The following is a 24,960-nucleotide window of genomic DNA, read 5'->3' as shown; positions in this document are numbered from 1 at the left end:
GCTCAGGTCATGATCTCAGAGTTCATGAGTTCAAGGCCTGCGTCGGGCTCTGTGCTGACAACACAGAGCCTGGAGCCTGCTTCGGCGTATGTGTCTCCCTCTCTCTCTGTTCCTCCCCCACTTATTCTCAGTCTCTGTCTCTCTCTGTCTCTTTCTCAAAAATAAATAAACATTAAAAAAACTTAATTGACTTTGGTGATGCTTGTACAGCTCTAATTATACTAAGAAATCATTGAATTATATAAACCTCAGTGGGTGAATTTTATATAATTATGTTAATTATGTAACAATAAAGCTGTAATTTTAAAAAGAGGTAATACGGGGCACCTGGTGACTCAGTTGGTCCAACTCTTGATATCTGCTTAGGTCATGATCTCACGGTTCATGGGTGTGAGCCCCACATCAGCCTCTGTGCTAAGCGCTGAGCCTGCTTGAGATTCTCTCTCTCTCTCTCTCTCTCTCTCTCTCTCACTCTTTCTGCCTCTCCCCAAATCACATGCTCACTCTCTCCCAAAATAAATAAACATTAAAAAAAAGATGTAATAAATTATAAGGCAACTAGTACTCAAGGATCTATTGAAAAAAAAGCCACATAGACAACAAAACATGAATATCTTATTATCTGTTGTATTAGACAGGATAGACTACATGACATGCAGTAGCAAATCAGCCCACAAGTCCACTGATTTAACACAGCAAAGATTTATTTCTTACTTCTGCTATTACGTGTGTGTCACAGGTTATCCAGAAGAGTCTCTGCATGTGTTCATTCAAACACCGAGGCCAATGGAGGCGTTGCCATCTGTAGCCACACCCTCTGGAACATGCAGGCTCCTTGGCCACCATGGCAGGTAGGAGGCATTACATACTTGTGCACTAGCTTGTCTATACCTCAACCCAGAAACGGCACATATTACACTTCTTCTCCAGTCTATTACATTGAACTAGCCCATGATTCTATCTCTCTGCAAGGGGCAAGGAAATGTAGGGAGCAAGTATAATGTTTGGTACCACTAATTTGTGCCATGTAATGTATCATGTTTTACTGATGATAAAATAGTAACACTTAAGTTGGTTGATCTCTTTTTAAAAAAATTTTTAGATTTACTTATTTTGAGAGAAAGAGAGAGAGTGAGCAGGGGAGGGGCAGAGAGAGAAGGAGAGAGAGAGAATCCAAAGCAGGCTCCTCACTGTCAGCACAGAGCCCAATATGGGGGTCGAACTCACAAACCATGAGATCATGACCTGAGCTGAAACCAAAAGTTGGACGCTTAGCCAACCAAACCACCCAGGTGCCCCAAGTTGATTGATCTCTTGATGTGTTACAGACATTTCATTTCATCTTTAGGACTGTCCTATGAGGGATGTATAGGATTATCCTTGTTTTTATAGGTGATACTTTAAAGCTTTGAAAGACTGAATACCTTGGCCAAGGTCACCCTGCAACCGGTGGCAGAACTAGAATTTGAAGACAAGCCCCATGACTGCTGAGCTCAAACTTGCAGCAGCGGCACTGGACTGCATTGATAAAGGAGAGATAATTCTGCCTGCTGTTTGCGGTCACAGATTACTATGTGGAGGGAGGAATGGATCCATATTCTTAGTTCTAAAAATAAGGAGGGAAATCCCCCCAATATCCTCAAAGCATCTCTGTACTGGTAAGAGAAATGCGTATTTTGTTTAAAAAAAATAAAACATTCCTAAGGACACTTGTAGGCCTTTAAGAAAAATGTGGCTATTGGAGCGCCTGGGTGGTTCAGTCGGTTAAGTGTCTGACTTCAGATCAAACTATGAGCTCACAGTTCATGTGTTTGAGCCCCGAGTCAGGCTGTGCTTGGACAGTATGGAGCCTGCTTGGAATTCTCTCTCTCCCCCTCTCTTTCTGCACCCCGCACTCACACTTTCTCTCTCTCTCTCTCTCTCTCTGAAAAATAAATAAACTCAAAACCCAAAGATAAAGCTATGAGAAAGCTTGCATGAGAGTAATGACATCACCTAACCCAAGAGTTTAGTGAGGTTTTTATTTTTGTTGCCTGGCCTGGATGTGGCACTTCTGATTTGCTGACTGGGGGCTCCTCTCTCTAAGCTTCCATCCCCGTGTGTCTTCTAGAGCACTCTCAGCTCAAATACACCCAGACGTCATCTGATACCTCCTGTCAGGTTCAGGTCAGAAGGACCAATCCTGGATCCGGAGCCTCCTGAGATACTCACTCACAAGACAATAAATGTCCCCCTGAGATTTGTGGAGTGAAAAGGTCCTTGTGTTGGCCCTGGTATTTGTAAGAGCACAAGCCCAAGTGCTGTTCCACAGCACCGCGCTCCGCAGATGGGGAAGGAACTTCTCTAGCATGATGCTTTTCTGGATGCGGACTTCCGGTCGACAGTGTGGCCATGGAGGTTTCGCATCCTCCCTGCCTTGCACCCTCCTTTGTCTGTTCCCAGGACAGAAGTAAGTATCAAGAAAACAAACAATCGTAACCAATTAGAATGAAAAGGGGCTCTAGAAGGTCCAACCATGTTCATTTCACAAATATGGAAAACAAAGCCCAAAGAGGCGAAATGGCTAGATTGTAGACCCCTTGTTAGCTTATCACTCACCATTCTTTCCACCGATTGTAATCAGATATCTTAAAATGAATGGTTGAGGTCATAGAATCACAAAAGGAGACCATGCCTCCTTATCTCTTTTATTTAGAACATGCTAGAAGAGCAGCCGTGCAAATATCATGGCTCCTTTTCTAAATCTCAGGGGTTGTAGAACTTTCAACATCTGTTTGGGCATCTAGAGTGTAAAGTCATTTCCTTTAGCGTCCAAGTTTGGACTTTCAATATACGGGGCTGAATACCCCGTAGTAACCGAGAGATGAGAAAGCCAGTGGAAAGTAATGGTTCAGATGGTTTGATTGAAATGCTAGCATCTTTTGTGCTTTTCTTTTTTTTTTTTTCATAGTTTATTGTCAAGTTGGTTTCCATATAACACCCAGTCCTCATCCCCACAAGTGCCTTCTTTTGTGCTTTTCAAAGAACCTTCGTGTTTCCTGTCACATCAGAGCAGGAGAGCAGCCTGCAAGGGAGAGAGACAGGGGTTTGCATCTTGTGAATTAAAAAGATAACAGTCAGCAGCAGGTCTATACCCGACTGATTTATCGACAGAACTAGGATCAGAATTGGGCTTGTATTTGTGGAACAATCATAACCACACCCCTATACCTCAAACTCCTGGATCAAAAAATAACTGTTTTGTGTTCTCTTTGTAGCTACAAACATTATAGACATGAAATTTGGTCAATATGTTGGTCATTCTTGGTACATCAGTGAAATACAGAAATTAACTTGTTTTTTCAAAATATGCACATATTTGTGCATTTGGGGCAAATCTAGCAATTCTAACAAGCACAGACATTGAGGAATTGAGGAACCAGTCTCAGGAGCAAGTATCTTCATTGTCAGTAGGGTGTTCTGGCATATTCTGGACACTTCCATGATCATTTTGTAATACTTTATACATGCTTTTATAAAATCACTGATCACTTTTGGGAGATAATTTCCAGAGCCAGCTGACACTACCCCTTAAAAAAGTCAGGAACCATGGAATCATGTGATTCATTTTATAATACCAGCTGCTGGTACAGAGGTGGCTTATGGGCAAAGCCAGCTATGGGGAGAAGAAGAAAAAGGGAATTAACACTGCATGCTTTCCATGTGCCAGGGATCATGTTAGTAGGGCTCCCTAAATCACTTAATTTCACTTTTCAGCTGCATAAAATAGATACATTGGATATCATGAACTGGGTGTTTCACAGACAATGAACTGAGGTTTGCAGAGTATAAGCAGTGTTCCCAAGGCCACATCCCATCTAGGGTGCTAATCAGTGAGCGACACTTATCTATTATACTTGGTGTAAATAGTCACCTTTGGCTCTTCTTCTTAATGGTTGTATTATATCTATAACCTAACGCATTTTTTCTTCTCTTTCCTTTAGAATTCAATCCTATCTGTCTCGTTTCTACCAATTACTTTTGCACACCAATATCTAATTGAGATTATGATTGTGCCATGCATTTTACTAATTACTGTCTGTTTATAATTGCCTGTTTATACCATTGTGCTTACCAATTCATGCTTTTATCCATGGTGCTTCTTCTGCCTGGTATAGTAATAGTGGTAGTAACAGCTTGAATTACTTGAGTTCTTGCTGTTTAATTGACCTTATTTTAAGTGTTTTTTGCATGATCTACGTTATTCTATTCATCTACCTCAAAAGATGAAAATTGTTATCATTCCCACTTGAAAGATCCAGAACCTGAAATATAGGAAATTTGATTAACTTGACCCACTATTTTGAGAAGGTTGCCTAGTATTATGGATTTTAGACAATATTGCCTGGGTTCAAATCCCCAGTTATACTACCAAATTTGCTACTTAGGCAAGTAACTTACTTCTTTAAGCCTCAGTTCCATTTGAAATAAAAAGGGGGTAATAATAGTATTTCCCTCCGAGTTACTAAATGTACTCAATGAGTTAATATATGTGAACAGCTTGGAACAGTTTCCTGACACAAAGACTACAGAAGTATTTGCTATTATAATAACTAATAATTGTTATTATATTTCTGAAGTCTCCAAAGCCACAACTCAGGAGAAATCATCTCCAGAGAGGTGTTTTGAGTCCCTGTGTTGGGCTAACCATATATCTTTTCTACTTCCAAAGTCCCCTGGGTGTACATAACCTCTACTTTAGAAATACATTATGATGAACATAACTTTTGGATAACAGGTCTCTCCCACTTGACTATTCTTAAAGACAGGGCTATATCATACCCATCCCTCAATATGAAGGATTTTTAATCTAGGAGAAATGAATGTGAACGATTCCAGAGTCAGAGTGTCTCTTGGGTCATGAGGGCTTCTCATATTGTAACTATGGCAGCCACAGTCAGCTGTTAACCAAGCTGCCATGGGAGGTGAGCACAACCAGACCCCCCAGATAACATGGATGGACACCCATGGCTTGGTCAATGGTACAAAGTCCTTAGGTGAAGATGAAAGTAACTCTTCCATCTCCTTCACATTCTCCCTTCCATGAATAAAGCAAAGTCATAGGTAGTGGTAAGAGATAGAAAACATCAACCTAGGAGAAAAATAAGGATCATGACATAGACAGAAAACAATTACAGTTTTGCTTCAACCTTTTGAAAAACTGTTCCTTCTTTTTGAGAGTTACTGAAATATACCAAAATATTTTAATGTTTATTTATTTATGTTGCAGAACAGAGAAAGTGCAAGGAGGGGAAAGGCAGAGAAAGAGAATGAGAGTAAGACCGGGGGCCGGGGGGGGGTGGGGATCCCAAGCAGAGTCCACAGTGTCAGTGGACTAAGCATCCAGTTGAGGACTCTCTTGAATTAGAAAGTGAAGAGTGGGTGCCCCTAAAGCAGGGTCCTGAATCACTGTAAGTCTTCAGCTGTTATGAACAAGTCAATGAGGGGCCCCTCAGAGATAAGAAATGTATTTGATGTTTTATTTTTTTAATGTTTTATTTCTGAGAGAGAGAGAGAGAGAAAGAGAGAGCAGGGGAGGGTCAGAGAGAGATGGAGACACAAAATCTGAAACAGGCTCCAGGCTCTGAGCTAGCTATCAGCACAGAGTCCGACGCAGGGCTCAAACCCACAAACCACGAAATCATGACCTGAGCCAAAGTCGGACGCTCAACCGACTGAGCCACCCAGGCGCTCCAAGAAATGTATCATATACCAATGACTGAGAAAATGTTTGATGAGAACTTGTTGTATCATATACCAATGACTGAGAAAATGTTTCTTTTCTTTTTTTTTTTTTTGTTGATTAAGATTTCATGTACTTGTAATAAGAGTGCTTGCACGATATGGCAAGTAGTGAAAGGGAGTCTTATTGGCTTAGTGTAATAGAAGATACTATACAACAAGCAAACTGAAATGTACCTCCGTCCCCTGTGGCAGCCATCAGCAAGGACATGTCATTGTCCTTCCACGTAACTTCTAGATGAACGGCCTTGCTCAACTCACCCCGACCCCAGTGCACAGTCCAACTTGCTGCATGTGGGTTCCTGCCCTTGACAGAAAGCTGACACATGTGGGGGAAGGGATTCTATTCACAGTCAGTTCCCATGATAGAGATGAAATAGCATTATCTTGTGTTTGCTCATCTTATCCCAGGCACCTCTCACTATGATTCCCAAAAGACTTTGATGGAGAACATTTCAGAGGTGATGGAATTCATTCTTGTGGGGCTAACAGATGCCCTGGAGATGCAGGTCACTTTGTTTACAGTCTTCACTATCATTTACTTCGTCATTCTGGTTGGGAATGTTGGAATGATCATGTTGATTCTGTTGGACTCTCGTCTCCACACTCCTATGTACTTCTTCCTCAGCAACCTCTCCTTTGTGGACTGTGTGTATGCGTCAGCTGTCACTCCCAAGGTAATGGTGGAGTTTCTCACAGGAGATAAGATCATATCCTACAATGCATGTGCTGCACAAATGTTCTTCTTCTCAGCCTTTGCCACTATTGAAAGTTTCCTTCTGGCCTCAATGGCCTTTGACCGCCATGCAGCAGTGTGCAAACCCTTGCATTACACCACCACCATGACAAGAGCTATGTGTACCTTACTGACCACTGGCTCCTACATCTGTGGACTCTTGCAGTCTTCCATTCATGTTGCCCTCACTTTCCACCTCTCCTTCTGTCATTCCAATGTAATTAATCACTTTTTCTGTGATATTCCCCCAATGCTGTCTCTCTCTTGCTCTGATATCTACATGAATGAGATTGTGCTCTTCACATTGGCAGCATTCAATGTCTTTTTCACTCTCTTGGTTATCTTGAACTCTTATCTATTTATTTTTATTGCTATCCTGAGGATGCGCTCAGCTGAGGGACAGAAGAAGGCTTTCTCCACCTGTGCCTCCCACCTCACCACTGTTTCCATCTTCTATGGGACAATCATCTTCATGTACTTACAGCCAAGTTCCAGTCATTCCATGGACACAGACAAAATGGCATCCGTGTTCTACACTATGGTTATCCCCATGCTGAACCCTGTGGTTTACAGCCTAAGGAACAAAGAGGTCAAGGGTGCATTTCAAAAGGTAGTTGGAAAAGCAAAGTCTTCATTGGGTTTAGCCTACTAATTAGAAATAACAATCAAATCATATGACATTTCTCTTGGACTTCTAGTATCTAAGAATATTTTATTTTAATTCTTTCTTGTCTTTCATTTCTCTGAGTAGTTCTTTTGCACATAAGACTGGTTTTGTTCATGCTTTGGGAATATGATTGAGTAGAAAAAAAATTAGATATCTTTTTCCAGAAAGAGGATGGTGCTTCTATCTTAAGATGAAGATTACAAGCCTAGATACTTTAAGTTCCACAGTACATTGATTTGCAGGTAAATTTCCTAAGTGTATAATGCCAGAATTACATTTTTAACCACTAGAACTCAAAATAATTCTGTGGTTTTTGTATGTAGTATAGAGCCATAGTTCTCAGACATTCATTCTCTTAAGAATTACTTTGAGGGTCTCCTGGGTGGCTCAGTTGGTTAAGCATCAGACAGCTCCAGTCATGGTCTTGTTGTCCGTGAGATCTGTGAAGTCCATGAGTTTGAGCCTTGTGTGAGGCTCTGTGCTATCAGCTCAGAGCCTGGAGTCTGCTTCCGATTCTGTGTCTCCTTCTCTCTCTGCCACTCCCTTGGTCACATTCTGTCTCTATCTCTATCTCTCTCAAAAATAAATAAACATTTAAAAAATAATAATTACCTTGATGGGGCTCCTGGGTGGCCTGGGTGGCTCAGCCAATTGAGCGTCCAACCTCAGCTCAGGTCATGATCTCACCATTTGTGGGTTCAAACCCCACATCAGGCTCTATGCTGACAGCTCCAACCCTGGAACCTGTTTTGGATTCTGTATCTCTCTCTCTCTCTCTCTCTCTCTGCCCTTCCTCTGCTTGTGAGCTCTCCCAATCTCTCTCTCTCTCTCTCTCTGTCAAAAATAAATAAATAAAACATTTTTTAAAAAGAATTACCTTGAGAGATGTTGAAATGCATAATTCCAGGGGCTAATTCCGGATAATCTTATTTAATATATTTCTGGTAGAGCCCAGAAATCTGCAGAATTATCCTCCATTATCCACATATACCTGGATCCTGAACTTAGCAAAAATGCCAGTGGTGAGTTTAGATAATGAGGGATATTATGTGAGCTTACTGTATTTAATTCCTGAATTTCAGAGAGAAAAGCAGAGTTCAGAGGGTGAAAATATACCCATCCCTACTCCTTACCTGCATTCAGATAAAGTTCATACAAGAAAGTCTGGATAGGAAAGTCTGCCTACATTCTTAACAAGCTTTCCCTGTATTTCACAGAGGTTGGTGTGCAGGTCACACTTTGAGATTTGTTCCCTGAGACCAGTGTTTCAAAAGCATCATAGAAAGACCAGCAGCATCAGCTTCACCTGGAATTTTTTAGAAGTGACAGTTATAGAATCCCCCACCTCAAACCACAGAATCAGAAACTCTAGGATGATAGCCTAGTTATTTGTATCTTAAGAAGCCCTTCTGATGATTCCAAAGCATGCTTGGGTTTGAAAGCCATTGGACTCATCCCAGAAACACTAACCTAGAACAGTGATTCTCAGCCTTGACTGCACATGAAAATAATCTAGAGATTTTTAAAAATACTGCTGCCTGGACCCCAGCTCTGGAGTGTAGGATGTAATGGATCTAGGGATAAGACCTGAGCAGCAGGAGATTGTCAAATGCAGTCACTTCCCCAGAGCCTGATATAAGACGGGATTAAGACCCCCCCCCCAAAAAAAAGATGACATGTATTTATTTATCATCTAGTATCTACTCATTATTTGCATATGTGAGCTCATTCAGATCCCTCTGAGGTGATCAGCCATGTAAATAGGACAAAATGGAGGCTCAGACACAACAGATGGTGGCAAAGTGAGAATTTTGAACTCAAGTCTGTGGGACTCCAAAGCACATCCTTTCCACTTTACTTCAGTTAACAATTGATTAATGCCATAATACTGTGTAGTGGGCATAAAGGATACTAAGATCAAGAATTATTTGGGGCACCTGGGTGGCTTAGTCGGTTAAGCGTCCGACTTTCTCTTAGGTCATGATCTCTCGGTTTGTGGGTTCGAGCCCCGCTTCGGGTTCTGTGTTGACTGCCAGCTCTTAGCCTGGAGCCTTTTTCAGAGTCTGTGTCTCCCTCTCTCTCTGACCCTCCCCTGCTCACGCTCTCTCTCTCTCTCTCTCCTAGAAATAAATAAAACATTAAAAAAATTAAAAAAAAAAGAATTATTCTATCAAAGACCACTAGTCTTCTCAGTATAATACAATTATCCTTGTAATACATCACTAGGACTCAAAGAGACATGAAAAGTCACAATAATATTGATCTAGAGTCTCCTTGGAACTGTTTAAATATTCTTTAATGTTGGCATTCTGAAGACCTTAAATTCCTACTGCTCATCAAAGTTCTAAGTAGGGGCCTATTAGACCACATACATTTTTGAGGTGATCAGACATACGTAAAGGGGACCAGAACCCATGTGTTCCATCCATGCATTGCTGCTGCTTACAATACAGTCCTTGCTATCTGGGAAGCCCTATCATCGCTATTTTCCAGAAGCTTCATACTACACATTCACTTGGATAAAGACACTTAGCTGGGAATCCTACATGCTCCAGTGAACATCTTCTTTTAAGAAGGTGGAAGACCACGAACCTGAAGATCCGATGTGCTCACCTTCATCAAATCCCAAATGTCTCATTGCCTTACAGGGAAGAAATAGGAAAAGGCAGTAAAGGGCAAATGTGTACACAGAAAGCATCCATGCCCTGATCTTTAAGTCTTGGAGGGCTGGTGTAGGCTATTAGTCACAAGAGCTATGCAGCACTTTCAGCAGGCAGATTTAGACAGTGATTTAACCAGGTCCACCACCCTGTGTTGGACAGCAATGGGATAATGTATGGATTCATCTCTCAATTATCCTTCTGTAATTTTTAAATAAAATCATAATAAATTTATATAATCAAAAGTTTCTGTCAGATTGTTTCTGGAAATAGCAACGGCTATAGACGGAATGTGTGCCCCCAAATTTCATATATTACATCCTAACACCCCGTTTGATAGTAGTAGGAGATGGGTGTTTCAGAGGGGACAGATTAGGTGTCTAGTGCATGTGATTAGTGCTCTTAAAAAGGAAAATCCCACAGAGTCCTCTTGCCGTTCCACCATGTGATGAAATAACAAAAAGATAGCTCTCTGTGAACCAAGAAACAGGTTCTTCCTCATCAGACATGGAATCTGCCTGAGCATTGACCTTAGACTTCCAGCCTCCAAAACTGTAAAATATAAATTTGTTCTTTATAAGCCACCCAGGCTTTGATATTTTGTTACAGCAGCCTGGGTGAACTAAGACAGAAGCATTAGGAACAGATGAATATACTCAAACCCTCCCCCGACCTATTAACCATGACTTTGACTTTAACAAGACACCAAACTTCAGATCAGCAGTGAGGGGGATTCTTCTTAGGTGAATCCCAGAAGAATGAAATAATATCCTCAGCCACTCCAGTTCACTGAGGCCAAGATGTAGTGTTCTACAAGTTAAAAGGGATCCCTGGACCTGGCATCTAATGGGAACTGCATACTCCTGAGGACTGATCTTAGCTCATACATAAGGCTTCTCTCCTCTACCAGGCTTGGTTTTTACTAGGAACCATTAAATGTTTATTCAATGAGAAATTAAACTAATGAGTGAGGAAATATGTGAATAGATGATTACATGAGTGAATGAATAAATGAGTGAATGAGCTGAGATTGAATAAATGAGTCAGCACCAAGCTGGGTCCTTAATGGCTAATTATAGGATTCAAGATTTGCTTATTTTATGAGCCCAAATAGAGGACATATCTCAGATCACCACCACAACATTCCCTCTTCCCTCATCCTATGGAAGTACAAACCATTTTCACTAACTAAACTCATGCTTCTATCTTAGGCTCAAACCACCTGTCGGCCTGCGAGATTTTGAGGCATTCCAGATGATTGTGAAATTCAAGAATTTAAAAATGATTAATTTGAGTCTAACATATGGAAATAATAAATAACAGTGTAGCCAACCATTATAAGAAAATTTCTACTGGTAAATATTGAATAGAAAAAAATAATGGCCCAATTTTTTCTATCTTCTGGCCTGACAGCCAGAAAGAAAAGCAAAGGGGTTAAGAACTGGCATCCACTGAAGGCTCTTTCTCTGGTAGCATAGATTTACTCTCCCTACATGACTGTGAAAGTCTTTACTCCTCATGGGAGCTTCATAGTTTGAGTTGTCTCTCCTTACAAAGCCAGACTGCAAGAACAAGACTGTTTTATTTTTTCTCTAAGGAATTCTTTTTTTAAGGAATTCTGATTAGAAAGACAAATATCCAGAAAAGAAGTCACTTAATGGCCTTACAACCATAAAAAATTGTTTCACAAATTCTCCATTCTGAAGGAGTGTTTTTAAATTGTGCTAGTAGTTGAAAAGAAAGAAGAAAGAAGGAAAGAAAGAAAGAAAGAAGAGAAAAGAAAGGGAGGAAGGAAGGAGGAAAGGAAGAAGGAAGGGAGAATGAGAGCAAGGAAGAGAGAAGGAAAAAAGAAAGGAAGGAAAGAAGGAAAGAAAGATGACAGAAGGGAGAAAGAACGAGAGAGAGAAAGGAAGGAAAGAAATGAAGAAAAGATAGAATAAAAGAAGAAAGAAGAAAGAAAGAAAGAAAGAAAGAAAGAAAGAAAGAAAGAAAGAAAGAAAGAAAGAAAGATGACAGAATGGAGAAAGAGGGAAAGGAATGAAAGAAATGAAGAAAAGATGAAAGAAAGAAAGAAGGAAAGAACAAAAGAAAGAAAGAGAGGAAGGAAGGAAGAGAGAAAGAGAGAAAGAAAGAAACAAAGAAGATAGGAAGGAAAGAAGAAAGCAAGAAAGCAAAGCAAGATAGCAAGCAAGCAAGAAAGAAAAGGTACTAATGCAATGGCTAAATCAAAAGTCTCTGACAGACAATCTGGATTCAAACTATATTAATAGTGCCTCAGTCACCCTGTCTGCAAATGTGCATAACAATAGTAACTGCTTCAAAGAGTTAGGGTAAGATTTAATGAGATAATACATTTTAATGTACTTAGTATGGTGTTTGGTGTGCTATAAAGAAATAAATTTTAAAATTATTTTTATTATACCTTAAGCAAAATTAATAGAGACAATAGTGGACCATCACATCTCTCTGCCCCGCCCCCCCACCACTTCATAACCATCTGATCTTATTTCTCCTCTCCTGCAGGTTTTATAATTTTCTGACCCCACCCTGTGTTTATATACTTCATCCAGCTGAAGCATTTTCCTAGGGCCAAGAACCATACTGGGAAACCATAACAAAGACCAATTTCTCTGTCTGACTCTGTTTAACCCAACCAGTCAAGATAGGTTTAATATTTGACCCCAGCCACAGAATGGTCTCATTCTTCTCTCTTTGGAGTGCCCAGGAAATATATTGAAAATGGTGGATTTTAGTGTCCTTCTCATCATCAGTACTAACATACAAACTTTAAAAGGTCAACTAAGAATGAGATTAGTGCTATTCTTGAGACACATGTACCCAAAACACATGCGCACACTACAAATCTTTTTATTTCTCAAAGCTTTCTGTGAGTACTTCATAAAACCAGCCATTTCTAACGTTCTAGTGAGAGAAAGCCAGACATGCTTCATGATACCATGTATTTTATTAAAATTTTATGTGATACCATAGCATTTTATTGATGGCTTCCCCAAGAGAGTGCTATTTGCTAAGAATGGGGCTGGAGGGTGAAAAGAGGGAGGGTGAGACAGAGAAGATGCTGAGCACGTGTGGATGTGAGGGAATATTTCAGTAACATCCTGTCGGGAAAGGAGTTGCTCCTTTGCATTGTGTGAAAACCCTTCCATAGAGGTCTTGATGAATCCATCAAGAATAATTTATTCCAACTCCAAATTCTACCATGCGTGTGAGTGTCAGCATCATTATGCAGACAAACACTTCTGAGCTTGTTGATGGGGATAAATTGGGGGTTAGTTGGGGCACCTGGGTGGCTCAGTCAGTTGAGTGTCTGACTTCGGCTCAGGTCATGATCTCATGGTTAGTGGGTTCGAGCCCCACATCCGGCTCTGTGCTGACAGCTCAGAGCCTGGAGCCTGCTTCAGATTCTGTGTCTCCCTCTCTGCCCCTCCCTCAGTCACGTTCTGTCTCTATCTGTCTCTCAAAAATAAATAAATGTTAAAAAATTTTTCTTTAAATTGGGACTTAGAGCATTTGGAACCCCTTGAAGGTCATTATTTGCTACATGATAGTCAGTGTTGTTCCTTATGGACCCAGTGAAATTTCATCAGTAATTATCCATTTAACATCTGAGGAGAAAGTAATGAGAAAAATCTTCTTACAAACTATAACTACATAGGAATTATATACCTTATTTTAAAATATACATACTTTTAGGTTGCCTGGGTGGCTCAGTTGGTTAAGTGTCAGACTCTTGATTTTGACTCAGGTCATGATCTCACAGTTTGTGAGATCGCGCCTCACATCAGGCTTGGCACTAACAGCGTGGACTCTGCTTGGGATTCTCTCTCCTGCACGCGCTTTCGCTCTCAATCTCACTCTAGCTCTCACTCTCTCTCTGCCCCTCCACTGCTCGCACTTTCTCTGTCTCTCAAAATAAATAAGTAAATGTTAAAAAAATAAAATACATACTTTTGCTCAAAGGTATGACTGGACTTATAACACAACCATGATAGGCTGAAAGTATCCTGGCAAATTACTTGGGTAAAGGCCAAAATAACAAGGCTGCTCATGGCAAAGGCATTCAAATACACATTACCAAACCACCCACTTGCTTCAGGCATGAAATTAAAAACATAAGAACAAACATATTTCATTGTAAATATAATGACCAACTCAGTTATCATCATGGAAATGTGTAGAAATGGGGCAGAGCTCAGCAGAAAGAAATATGATATGATTGACAAAGGAAGTGAGGAAGCTACCAGTGATAGTGAGATGCTCTTCTTCCATATATTCTCTATTCCTTGAGAGAGAAGTAGAAACTGTAGACTTTTGAGGTGAGGGGGGACGATAAACGTCATCTAGTCCAACCATGCATAGTATAGATGAGGAAATTCAAATACAAAAATCTTCAAAATTTGCCTTAGTTGACTTAGCATTTAAGTGGCAAACTCAGACTAAAATTCACATTCCCAATTTCCCGGGTGAGGATACTTTTATGTAGTCTACTCCTTCTGGGAACCCTGAGCTGGCATGAATGTTTCCCATAGACCAAATTTGCCAGAATACTCATCCTTAGGTTCCTGTGGGTTGGGTATCGATAGGAATGAGGACACCACCTTGTGGTCCCCAGAAAACAGTTGTCTGTGACTATGAAGGTGCCCATTAACTTTGTCACAGCTGATCAACCCAGGAAATTTCCTCCCAATATTTTTTAGTTGAATTTGGTTTAAGAAAGGCCACTGGGGAAATTCCTCCTCTTTGGGACCCATTATTTTAAGACACCCTATAAAGCATTAAATTATCTGGCTAAATCAGGCAAAAATGGACTCTGAGTAAAGAGGAGAATGCAGAAAAGGAGTCTGGTCCTTCCATGTAGGACTCTGGCTTAGAATAATTCTGAAGTACACCCACTTTCCTTGTGCTCCTCTTTATCTTGCCCTATCCCAAGAATGGCTTTCTAAAACCTGACGCTTCCTGAACACCAGTACATCTTTGCCATACACATTCAGATATTACAAAAACATCACCTACCGGTTACTTTTCATTTCCAGGGGATTCTACATCTCTGGATCCATGTATTTTTATTTCATTTCATCCTTAAAGAACAGAATACATGGGGTTAGGAAGCATTCTGGAAGTGCTCCCTTAATCATCAATAGGCAGAAACAAAAAATTTGTGCCTTTATGAATGTTCTTTGATGGCCGACGAATGAAGTGAATCGCAAAGAGGTAAGGAAACATCTTAAGAGACTTTACTTTTTAAAAACTAATGGCTATTTTCCCCCCTAATTGATCTTAACTTGCTGAGTGTAATGGTTTTGGGCAAGGATAGGCAAACTAGGCTATAGACCAAATTCAACCTCTTTTTGTGCAGCCCTTGAGCTAGGAATATGTTTTGTACTTTAAGAGAAAAAGAATAAAGAGAGAGAGAGAGAGAAAGAAGATTGGTAAGGAGGGAGGCAGAAAGAGAGAGAAGGAAAGGACAGGAAGGAGGGAGGGAAGGAGGGAGAGAGGAAGGAAGGAAAAAGGGAAGGAAGGAAGGAAGGAAGGAAGGAGATACGCAAGGAATACGCAAGGAACCCATGTGGCCTACAATGCCTAAAATATTTTCTATCTTGTCCTTTATAGAAGAAGTTTCTTAATCCCTACTTTATCATGCAGGGAGAAATTCAAAGTGCCTGTAAGAAGGGTTAAATAAATCAAATAGCTTAATGGTTTGGATATAATTATCCACACTTCCCAGATGAGGACAATCGGGCTTCCTTAGACGGTGGTTTGTCCAACATCATGTAACTCAGAAGTGGTGAACTCGGGGTCCAAACTTAGGTCTTTCTTTTCCAGATCCAAAATGCTTAGGCTTGAATCACAACTCCACCACAGACCAGCTGTGTATCTCATACTAGTTCATCTTTCTCAGTTCTTGAACTGTAAAATTGGCATTAAATATGACCTACCTCATGGTGTTGTTGCAAGGTGCATCTGAATTAATACATGCAGAGAGTTTAGAAGTGTGCCTTCACATTATGACACAAGCAATTATTATTATGTTTGAATATGCTCTCAAGGCACATAAAAAAGCTTTCGTGAAACACCGGAGAAATAAGTTTTAAAAAGCTAAATTTATAGTCATTTCTGCATATCAGGATTCTAAGAGCCTTTTAATGCTTATCTCTCTTGCAGATCACAAAGAGAATATTTAGTTTTTCCCAAATGTGCTTGACTATGTATATATGTATCCATGTACCTATTAATCTATTCATATATATATATATATATCTTTCTATGTAGGAGAAGGAGTATTTTATAGCTTTGATATTCTAGAAAGATTACATAGGAAACTCTCACTTAGAGGAGTTTTTCCCAAATTCTGTTAAACATCAGGTCTCCCTTACATGGTTAAGGACACACATCATTTTTTATATTTAAAAAAATATTGTCCCCAGAGCTAAGATTTCAGTAGATGTCAGGTGCTCAATAAATGCTAGCTAGCTTTCTTGTTTGCTTGACGGTGCTTAACCTGATGCAGGTGCCAGAGTATTGTAGCTGAGATATACTCACAGTTCTGCAGTAGTTTATACAAATAGCACCTTACCCATAGGTGCAGAGAGAAGGAGAAACAGGAATTCTTCCTGGATAATTGCTTCCTGAGCAGAAACCTGTAGAAATTAGCTAGGAAGAAAGGAAGGAAAAGTTATCCAAGCTGGCAGACTTTCAGTGATTTCAGGAAAGACAAGATAGTTGTAAAGGGATTGGACAGGGTGAGCACTGGGAAGAGAGGAGCTCCTCTTAAAAGCTAGACACACTAAGTGAAATAAGCAGTCACAAAGAGACACACTCTATGTTCCCGCTTATATGATGTAACCAGAGTAGTCAAAGTCATAGACACAGAGGGGCGCCTGTGTGGTTCGGTAGGTTAAGGGTCTGACTTTGGCTCAGGACATGACCTCATGGTTCCTGTGTTTGAGCCCTGCATTAGGCTCCCTGCTGTCAGTACAGAGCCTGCTTAGGATCCTCTGTCCCCTTCTTTCTCTGTCCCACTCCCTGCTCTCACACTTTCTCTCTCTCTCTCAAAAATAAATAAACATTTTTTAAAAATCATAGACACAGAGAGTAGACTTGCGGTTGCCAGGGGCTGGGAAGGAAGAAAGATGGGGAGTTATTTAATGGTATAGAATTTCCCTTTTGCAGGATGAAAAAATTTCTGTCAATAACGGTGTTTAGTTGCACAAAAATAAGAATATACTTAAAAACCATTGAACTATACACTTAAAATTATTAAAATGTTAAGTATTGTGTTATGTATATTTTACAATAGGAAATATTTGGGAAGGGAAAGAGCTAGGCACCGCCCAAGGCGTTCTGTGTATATTTTTACTAACATGCACACGGACATTGCAGATTGTCAGCTAAGGAAACAGCTTTGTAGGTTTACTTATTGAGTAAGTAAAATTTCAAGGCCAGAGAGCTGGCATGTGGCAGAGCCTGGATTCAAATACAGGCGAAAGGACCTTAAAGCCTGTGCAGTTTTTCAATTACCTCAAGAATTTCCTTCACAGTGCTCAGTGGACAATGTGGACAATGGCGGGGACAGTTTGGAGTAGCAGAGACTTTACTCAGGCTTCTTCATACTTTGTAGGAGATTGCCTCCCTCTCTACATGTATAGGCTCAGAGACTGAATATTTATATTAGACCCTCCAACAGAATTGTTCCAACAAATCGGTCTTTCTGGGTCTTTGGGACATCTTGTCAAAGTTGCAAAGTAATCGATCCAGACTGAAAGAGTAAAATCCAAGAACCGAAGAGTGTAAGGTAGACTCTACCTTCTAATAACTAAATCTTGCTGGGTCAGGGTCTCAGTTTTGTCCTTATCTGTATGTTCTTCTAACTCCTTTATGATTTGGCTTTTATTTATTTATTTTTTAAATGTTTTATTTATTTCTAGGAGAGAGAGAGAGAGAGACAGCGTGAGCAGGGGAGGGTCAGAGAGAGAGGGAGTCACAGACTGAAACAGGCTCCAGGCTCCGAGCTGGCAGTCAGCACAGAGCCCGACTCGGGGCTCGAACCCACAAACTGCGAGATCATGACCTAAGCGAAAGTCGGACGCTTAACCGACTAAGCCACCCAGGGGCCCCTGATTTGGCTTTTAAAGAATATGCTTTCTGACCACCCAAACTAAATGTCAGTATGTTATATTGGTTTCTAAAAATTAACATCAAAATGAATATTAGTCCATTATTCCATACTGTGATTATTTGAAAAATAGTTTGAGTTAACATTTAGTGAATATTTATAGGGACTGACACCATATTAAGCGCTTTTAATTTATTTTTGCTATATTGTCAAAGAAACCCTATAGGTTAAGTGCCTTTATTATCATTTCCATGTTATGGATTTTAAAAATTGAAGTATTTGGATTTATGTAAAGCGCCCATGATGACTTCGAACCCTGGTATGTTTCCGATGGCAGAAAACATGCTCTTAGCCAAACTGCTATGCTGCTGTGCCTTTATCATGAATTGGAGACTCATATATTCATGAGTATTTTCTGTCTTATTGACCTCTCTTTTCCTGCATGTATTTTTAATTGATTTAATTTTGATATATGACATGTTATCATTCATGCTATAATTTAATATTTAATGCAAGCTTCACCCTACTCTATTCTCACTTGGCTGTTCTTCCAAATAAACTTTAATCACATTTTGAAATACACGCACATGCACACAAAAGTATGCACATATACACACTCAAATTATCTTGTGATTTTTAAATCAGAATCCTACCAATTATATGCATTATTTTAAGATAGCTAATACTTCTAAAATATTGAGTTTTTCCATCATAAAAAAGCTATAATAGCTGCCTTAAATTTGTCTTATGATTACATTTTTTGACATTTTATATTTGTGTGGCTATTGGGATTAGAATGTTCTAAGTAGTTATTGCTGGTATGGAGAAAAACGTTTGTGTTTTACATAAAGTAAAAGCCCTTTCATCCAATGCAATCAGAGCCAGAGCTTGATCAGATAGTTGAAAGGGCAATTACCAAAAGAAATCATTTTATTATTATTTTTAATGTTTATTTTTGTGACAGAGAGACAGAGACAGAGTGTGAGCAGGAGTGGGGCAGAGAGAGAGAAGGAGACACAAAATTCAAAGCAGGCTTCAGGCTCTGAGCTGTCAGCACAGAGCCCAACTCAGGGCTTGAACCCACAAGGTGTGAGACCATGACCTGAGACAAAGTCAGATGATCAACCAACTGAGCCACCCAGGAACCCCCCAAAAATCTAATTTTGAAATGTTGTATATTCGTTACAGTCTTTAACATATAATTGCATAAGCATATGCAAAACATATAACTACACATTTTTACCCCAGCCTCCTGACATATGAACAAGCCATTTCTGTGTGTGTGCTTCTGGTTGACTGGTTATTACAAACTTAAGTGTTTCTTACATGAACTCTACTCACAGGTCACCATCTGCAATTTTAAAAATCAATGTCTTTGACACACAATTAAAAAGTAAAGACATTTGTGAAAAAATGCATGCTCCTTCTTTTTCTGATTTCTCCCTCAAACATTTACAAGAGCTCTGTCCATTTTAGTTAATTCAAGAGTAAATTATTACTTGTTCGCAGCTCACTTTTCTCAAATATTTCCAAAACATTACAATTGATTTGCGTGGAATAAAGTCTTTTTTGTGTTCATAGTTGAATATTTAGTACATTATTCTGTCACTTGAACAATATCAAGTGTACTTGGCTTATTCACAGTTGGGAACAAAAACAATTGATTTGGTAAGCCAAAAACCTCAACTGGAGGGTGTGTAAATGCCTAGATGTACATTTGGATGTGAAGATTACTCGCCTCGAATTAATTCAGTGTGCTGTCAAGACCCAACGTGATATTTCATAGAGGGAAAGGGGAACAAGGTGGTTACATACAAATCAGTTAACTATTGGCTATTTAAGACATTCTCTTATTAGTTCTAACAATTTCTCAGTTGGCTGCCCTGGGGTTTTCACGGAGACAATCAGATGCCTGTCATCTCTTTTGGTTGGAGATTGTGATTTATTTCATATTTTAGAATTTCCAGAAATGTTTCAGATAAAAATAGTGGTAGTTTTTTTTTTTTTTTGAATGCCTTTGGGACTTTTAATGTCTTTTTAAATGTCACCATTGATTATTTTTTTTTTTACTATTTTTTTTTTTACAAATAGTTTATTGTCAAATTAGTTTCTACATAACACTCAGTGCTCATCCCCAAAGTGCCCTCCTCCATGCCCATCCCCCCTCCCCCCCACATCCATCAGTCCTCAGTTTTTGTCAGCATTCAAGAGTCTCTCATGGTTTGCCTCTCTCCCTTTCCCCCACCATTTCCGCCCTTCTTCTCCCCCTTGTTCCTCCGTCAAGTTCCTCCTAATCCTCCTATACGTGCAGAGAAGGACAAAAATAGTGGTAGTTTTTATATGGCGCTGAATTTTTGCCTCTTAAAAATATTGTTTCTTAATCTGAACATCTGTATCTTTTAATAGGGGATATACCCCCAACTGTATTTATTGTCCTTATTTTTGGTAGCTTCAAGCTCTTATTGAAATTCCAGTTAGTTAACATACAGTGTAATATTCATTTCAGGTGTAGAATTTGGTGACTCATCAATTACATACAATACCCAGTGCTCATTACAACAATTGCCCTCCTTAACCCACTATTTAACCCACCTCCTCTCTCACCTCTCCTCCAGCAACCCTCAGTGTGTCCTCTATAGTTAAGAGTCTGTTTTATGGTATGACTCTCCCCACTCCCATGCTCATTTGTTTTGTTTCTTAAATTCCACATAATGAGTGAAATCTTATGGTATTTGTGTTTCTCTGACTGACTTATTTTGTTTAGCATAATATTCTCTAGCTCCATCCACGTCATTGCAAATGGCAAGATTTCATTCTTTTTTATGGATGAATTATATTCCATTGAACATATACACCATATCTTCTTTTGGGCTCTTTCTGTAGCCAGAGCAATTTTGCAAAAGAAAGGCAAAGCTGGAGACATTACAATTCCAAGCTTCAAGCTATACTACAAAGTTCTAACCATAAGACAGTCTGGTGCTGGCACAAAAACAGACACATAGATCAATAGAAAAGAATAGAGAACCCAGAAAGGAACCCACAACGATATGGTCACCTAATCTTTGACAAAGCAGAAAAGAGTATTCAATGGAAAAAAAGACAGTCTCTTCAACAAATGGTGTTGGGAAAACTGGACAGCAACATATAAAATAATGAAGCTGGACCACTTCATTATTACATCACACACAAAAATGAATTCAAAATGGATAAAAGACCTAAATATGAGACAAGAAACCATCAAAACCAAAATAGAAGAGAACACAGGAAGCAACCTCTCTGACATTGGCTGTAGCAACTTTGTATTAGATATGTCTCTGGATGCAAGGGAGACAAAAGCAAAAATGAACTACTGGGGCTTAATCAAGATAAAAAGCTTCTGCAAAGCCAAGTAAACAATAAAAAAAATAAAATAAAAAACAACTGATGGAATAGAAGAAGATTTGTAAATGACCTATCTCATAAATGACATCCAAAATCTATAAAGAACTTATCAAACTCAATACCCAAAAAAATCCACAAATAATCCAGCTAAAAAATGGGCAGAAATTTGTAACAACGTGGATGGAACTTCAGGGTGTTATGCTGGACGAAGTAAGTCAGGCAGAGAAAGACAGATACCATACGTTTTCACTTATAGGTGGATTAGGAGAAACTTAACAGAGGACACAAGGAGGGGGAAAAGAGTTGGGAAGAGGGAGGGAGGCAAACCATGAGAGACTCTTGAATGCTGAGAACAAACTGAGGGCTGATGGGGTGGGGGAGAAGGGAAGGGGGGTGATGGGCATGGAGGAGGGCACTTGTTGGGATGAGCACTGGTTGTTATATGGAAACCAACTTGACAATATGAAAGGAACTATGAAACTATGAAACCAACTATGAAAGGAAAAAAATGGGCAGAAGACAAGACACACGGATGGCTAACAGACACATGAAAAGACGCTCTACATCACCATCATCAAGGAAATATAAAACAAAAATACAATGAGGTATCACCTCATACCTGTCAGAATGACTAAAATTAACAATACAGGAAACAACAAGTGTTGGCAAGGATGTAGAGGAAAGGGATTTTGCACTGTTGAGGAGAATCCAAAATGGTGCTGCCACTCTGGAAAACAGGATGGAGGCTCCTCAAACAGTTAAAAATAGGAGCATCTGAGTGGCTCAGTGGGTTAAGCACCTCATTCTTGATATCTGCTCAGGTCATGATCTTGTGCTCCTGGGAACAAACCCCACCTCAGGTTCCTTACTGGGCGTGAAGCCTGCTTGAGATTCTCTCTCTCTCTCTCTCTCTCTCTCTCTCTCTCTCAAAAATAAATAAATAAACCTTTCAAAAAGTTACAAAAAAAAATAGACTCACCTTACCATCAGGCAAGTGCACTACTAGGTATTTACCCAAAGGATACAAAAATACTAATTCAAAGGGACACATGCACCCTGATATTTAGAGCAGCATTATCTACAATAGCCAAATTATGGAAGGATCCCATATATTTATTATCTTAACTGATATATTTCATCCTGATTCTGACAACAGTTTTTTAGGTGGAGGGGAGACAAAAAGAGACATAGCATGAGCAAGGAAGGGGCAGAGAGAGAGAGAAGGAAACACGGAATCCAAAGCTCTGAACTGTCTGCACAGAGCCTGATGCAAGGCTCAAACCCTCAAACGAGAGACGATGACCTGAGCTGAAGTTGGACACTCAACTGACTGAGCCACGCATGCACCCCATGACATTCTTAAAATATTACTATTCTATAGAATTCTGTACCCATTTCGTTTTCCTTTTTTTTCTTTTAATAGTTTATGGTCAAGTTGGTTTCCATATAACACCCAGTGCTCATCTCAACAAGTGCCCTCCTCCATGCCCATCACCCCCCATCCCCTCCCCCCCACAACATCAGTCCTCAGTTTGTTCTCAGCATTCAAGAGTCTCTCATGGTTTGCCTCCCTCCCTCTCCCCCACTGTTTCTGCCTTTCTTCTCCCCCATGATCCAAGAATTCAGCAAAGTTGCAGGGTACAAAATCAACATACAGAAATCAGTTGCATTTTTATACACCAACAATGAAGCAACAGAAAGAGAAATCAAGAAACTGATCCCATTCACAATTGCACACACACACACACAAAAACCCCATAAAATACCTAGGAATAAACCTAACCAAAGATATATGAGATCTGTATGATAAAAACTATAGAAAACTTATGAAGGCAATTGAAGAAGACACAAAGAAATGGAAAAACATTCCATGCTCATGAATTGGAAGAATAAATATAGTTAAAATGTCATTACTACCCAAAGCAATCTACACATTCAATGCAATCCCAATCAAAATTGCACCGGCATACTTCGTTTTCCTTTTTGAACGATAGCTTCCTTCTTTCATTTTCTCTTTAAACTTGGGAAAAGACATATGTTTATATTATATATATATATTTGGAAAAATACATTCTCTTTCTGCTTAATAGTAAAGTGATTCATATTAAATTTTAAAGAATATATAAAGAATAAACTTTTCTAACCACCACATCTCAATAAACACTTTAATCATATAAAGTCTATATATAAATCACTCTTTATACAGTTTTACCTCCTTCTTCTTTCTCCTACCCATTTTTTATAGTTTTTATATCAGTTGAAAGGTTTTAGGTCTGGATTGCTATTAAAAATTCTTTTTCATAATAAACTTCTTAAGAATTATATTTGAAACACCCATTCTTTATAAAACAATACTTGAAATAATTATTTAGACACAACAGTGTTTTACTATGTTTCACTTCTCACGACTTTTACATCACAAAATACACAACACTTAATTTTTAAGTTTAATTTTTTTAACAAACTAGAGGATTTGAGTAAGTGAGTTATTTTTTTCTGCATGAAACATGCCTTTATTTTAACTCAGGCAATAAAACAACTCAGCAAAGGAAGATTCAGCACCTTCTGTTCTTCTTTTTCAGGAGCCATGTTGGCTAGGAGCGCAGTCCTCAACCAGTCCGGCCCCACTGAGTTCGTGTTCCGAGTGTTCACCACCGTCCCCGGATTCCAGGCCCTCCTCTTCCTCCTCTTCCTCCTCCTCTACTTGATGATCCTTGGTGGCAACATGGCCATCATCTGGGTGGTGTGCACACACAGCTCGCTGCGCACCCCAATGTACTTCTTCCTGTGCAACCTGTCTTTTGTAGAGATCTGCTACACCACAGTGGTGGTGCCTCTGATGCTTTCCAACATTTGGGGGGCCCAGAGGCCCATTCCACTGGCTGGCTGTGGGGCCCAAATGTTCTTTTTTTTTACTCTTGGTTGTTCTGACTGCTTTCTCTTGGCAATCATGGCATATGATCGCTATGTGGCCATCTGCCACCCACTGCACTACACCCTCATCATGACCCAGAAGCTGTGCGTCCAGATGGTGGTGTGCGCCGTGGGCCTGGCCCTCCTCCTCTCCCTGCAGCTCACCTCCTTGATCTTCACTCTGCCTTTCTGTGGCCATCTGCGTGAAATCAACCACTTCCTTTGCGACGTGCCTCCTGTCCTGCGGCTGGCCTGCGCGGACATCCGTGTGCATCAGGCCGTGCTCTATGTGGTGAGCATCCTCGTGCTGACCGTCCCTTTCATTCTCATTTCTGTCTCCTATGTGTTCATCACCTCCGCCATCCTGCGCATCCGCTCTGCCGAGGGCCGCCGCCGGGCCTTCTCCACCTGCTCCTCGCACCTCACCGTGGTCTTGCTTCAGTATGGCTTCTGTGCCTTGGTCTACCTGCGTCCCCAGTCTAGTTCCTCTGTGGACGAGGACCGCCAGTTTGCCCTCATCTACACCTTCGTCACCCCCTTACTCAACCCGCTGATTTACACCCTTAGGAACAAGGATGTCAAAGGTGCCCTGAAAAAGGCCATGGGTAGCAAAGGAACAGCTGAAGCTCTCTGAAGTTTTAGGGGGACTTGAAATACATACCTGAGCATGTGACAACATGAAACACTT

The 24,960-nt window shown here is 40.0% G+C and overlaps 2 protein-coding genes across 3 annotated transcripts; both read left to right on the top strand.

Moving 5' to 3' along the window:
- Nucleotides 1–794: 794 nt before the first annotated feature.
- On the top strand, nt 795–24,960 carry LOC120240349 (olfactory receptor 10Q1-like). 2 transcript variants are annotated; one of them, XM_039245065.1, is made up of 2 exons: nt 795–851; nt 23,942–24,960. In XM_039245065.1, exons 1-2 carry the CDS (start codon nt 845–847, stop codon nt 24,904–24,906), a joined length of 972 nt encoding a protein of 323 aa, XP_039100996.1. In that variant the 5' UTR covers nt 795–844; the 3' UTR covers nt 24,907–24,960. The 2 variants fall into 2 exon arrangements, with proteins under 2 accessions (XP_039100996.1, XP_039100995.1); XM_039245064.1 differs by lacking the exon at nt 795–851 and adding an exon at nt 2,373–2,449.
- Nucleotides 6,225–7,169, top strand: LOC120240351 (olfactory receptor 5B12-like). Its single transcript, XM_039245066.1, has one exon. The coding sequence runs from the start codon at nt 6,225–6,227 to the stop codon at nt 7,167–7,169; it is 945 nt and encodes a 314-aa protein (XP_039100997.1).

Source organism: Hyaena hyaena, unplaced genomic scaffold (assembly GCF_003009895.1).
Source record: "Hyaena hyaena isolate Hyena2069 unplaced genomic scaffold, ASM300989v1 scaffold_252, whole genome shotgun sequence".
In the NCBI taxonomy this organism is placed as follows: domain Eukaryota; kingdom Metazoa; phylum Chordata; class Mammalia; order Carnivora; family Hyaenidae; genus Hyaena; species Hyaena hyaena.
The sequence above is the reverse complement of the archived record's forward strand: the minus strand, read 5'-3'. Positions and strand labels throughout refer to the sequence as shown.

Bases quoted from the DNA above. Each gene is read 5' to 3' on its own strand.
- LOC120240351 (XM_039245066.1), top strand. From the start codon at position 6,225: ATGGAGAACATTTCAGAGGTGATGGAATTCATTCTTGTGGGGCTAACA.
- LOC120240349 (XM_039245064.1), top strand. From the start codon at position 2,392: ATGGAGGTTTCGCATCCTCCCTGCCTTGCACCCTCCTTTGTCTGTTCC. The intron at 2,450-23,941 runs GTAAGTATCAAG...CTTCTTTTTCAG, and splicing joins TGTCTGTTCCCAGGACAGAA to GAGCCATGTTGGCTAGGAGC.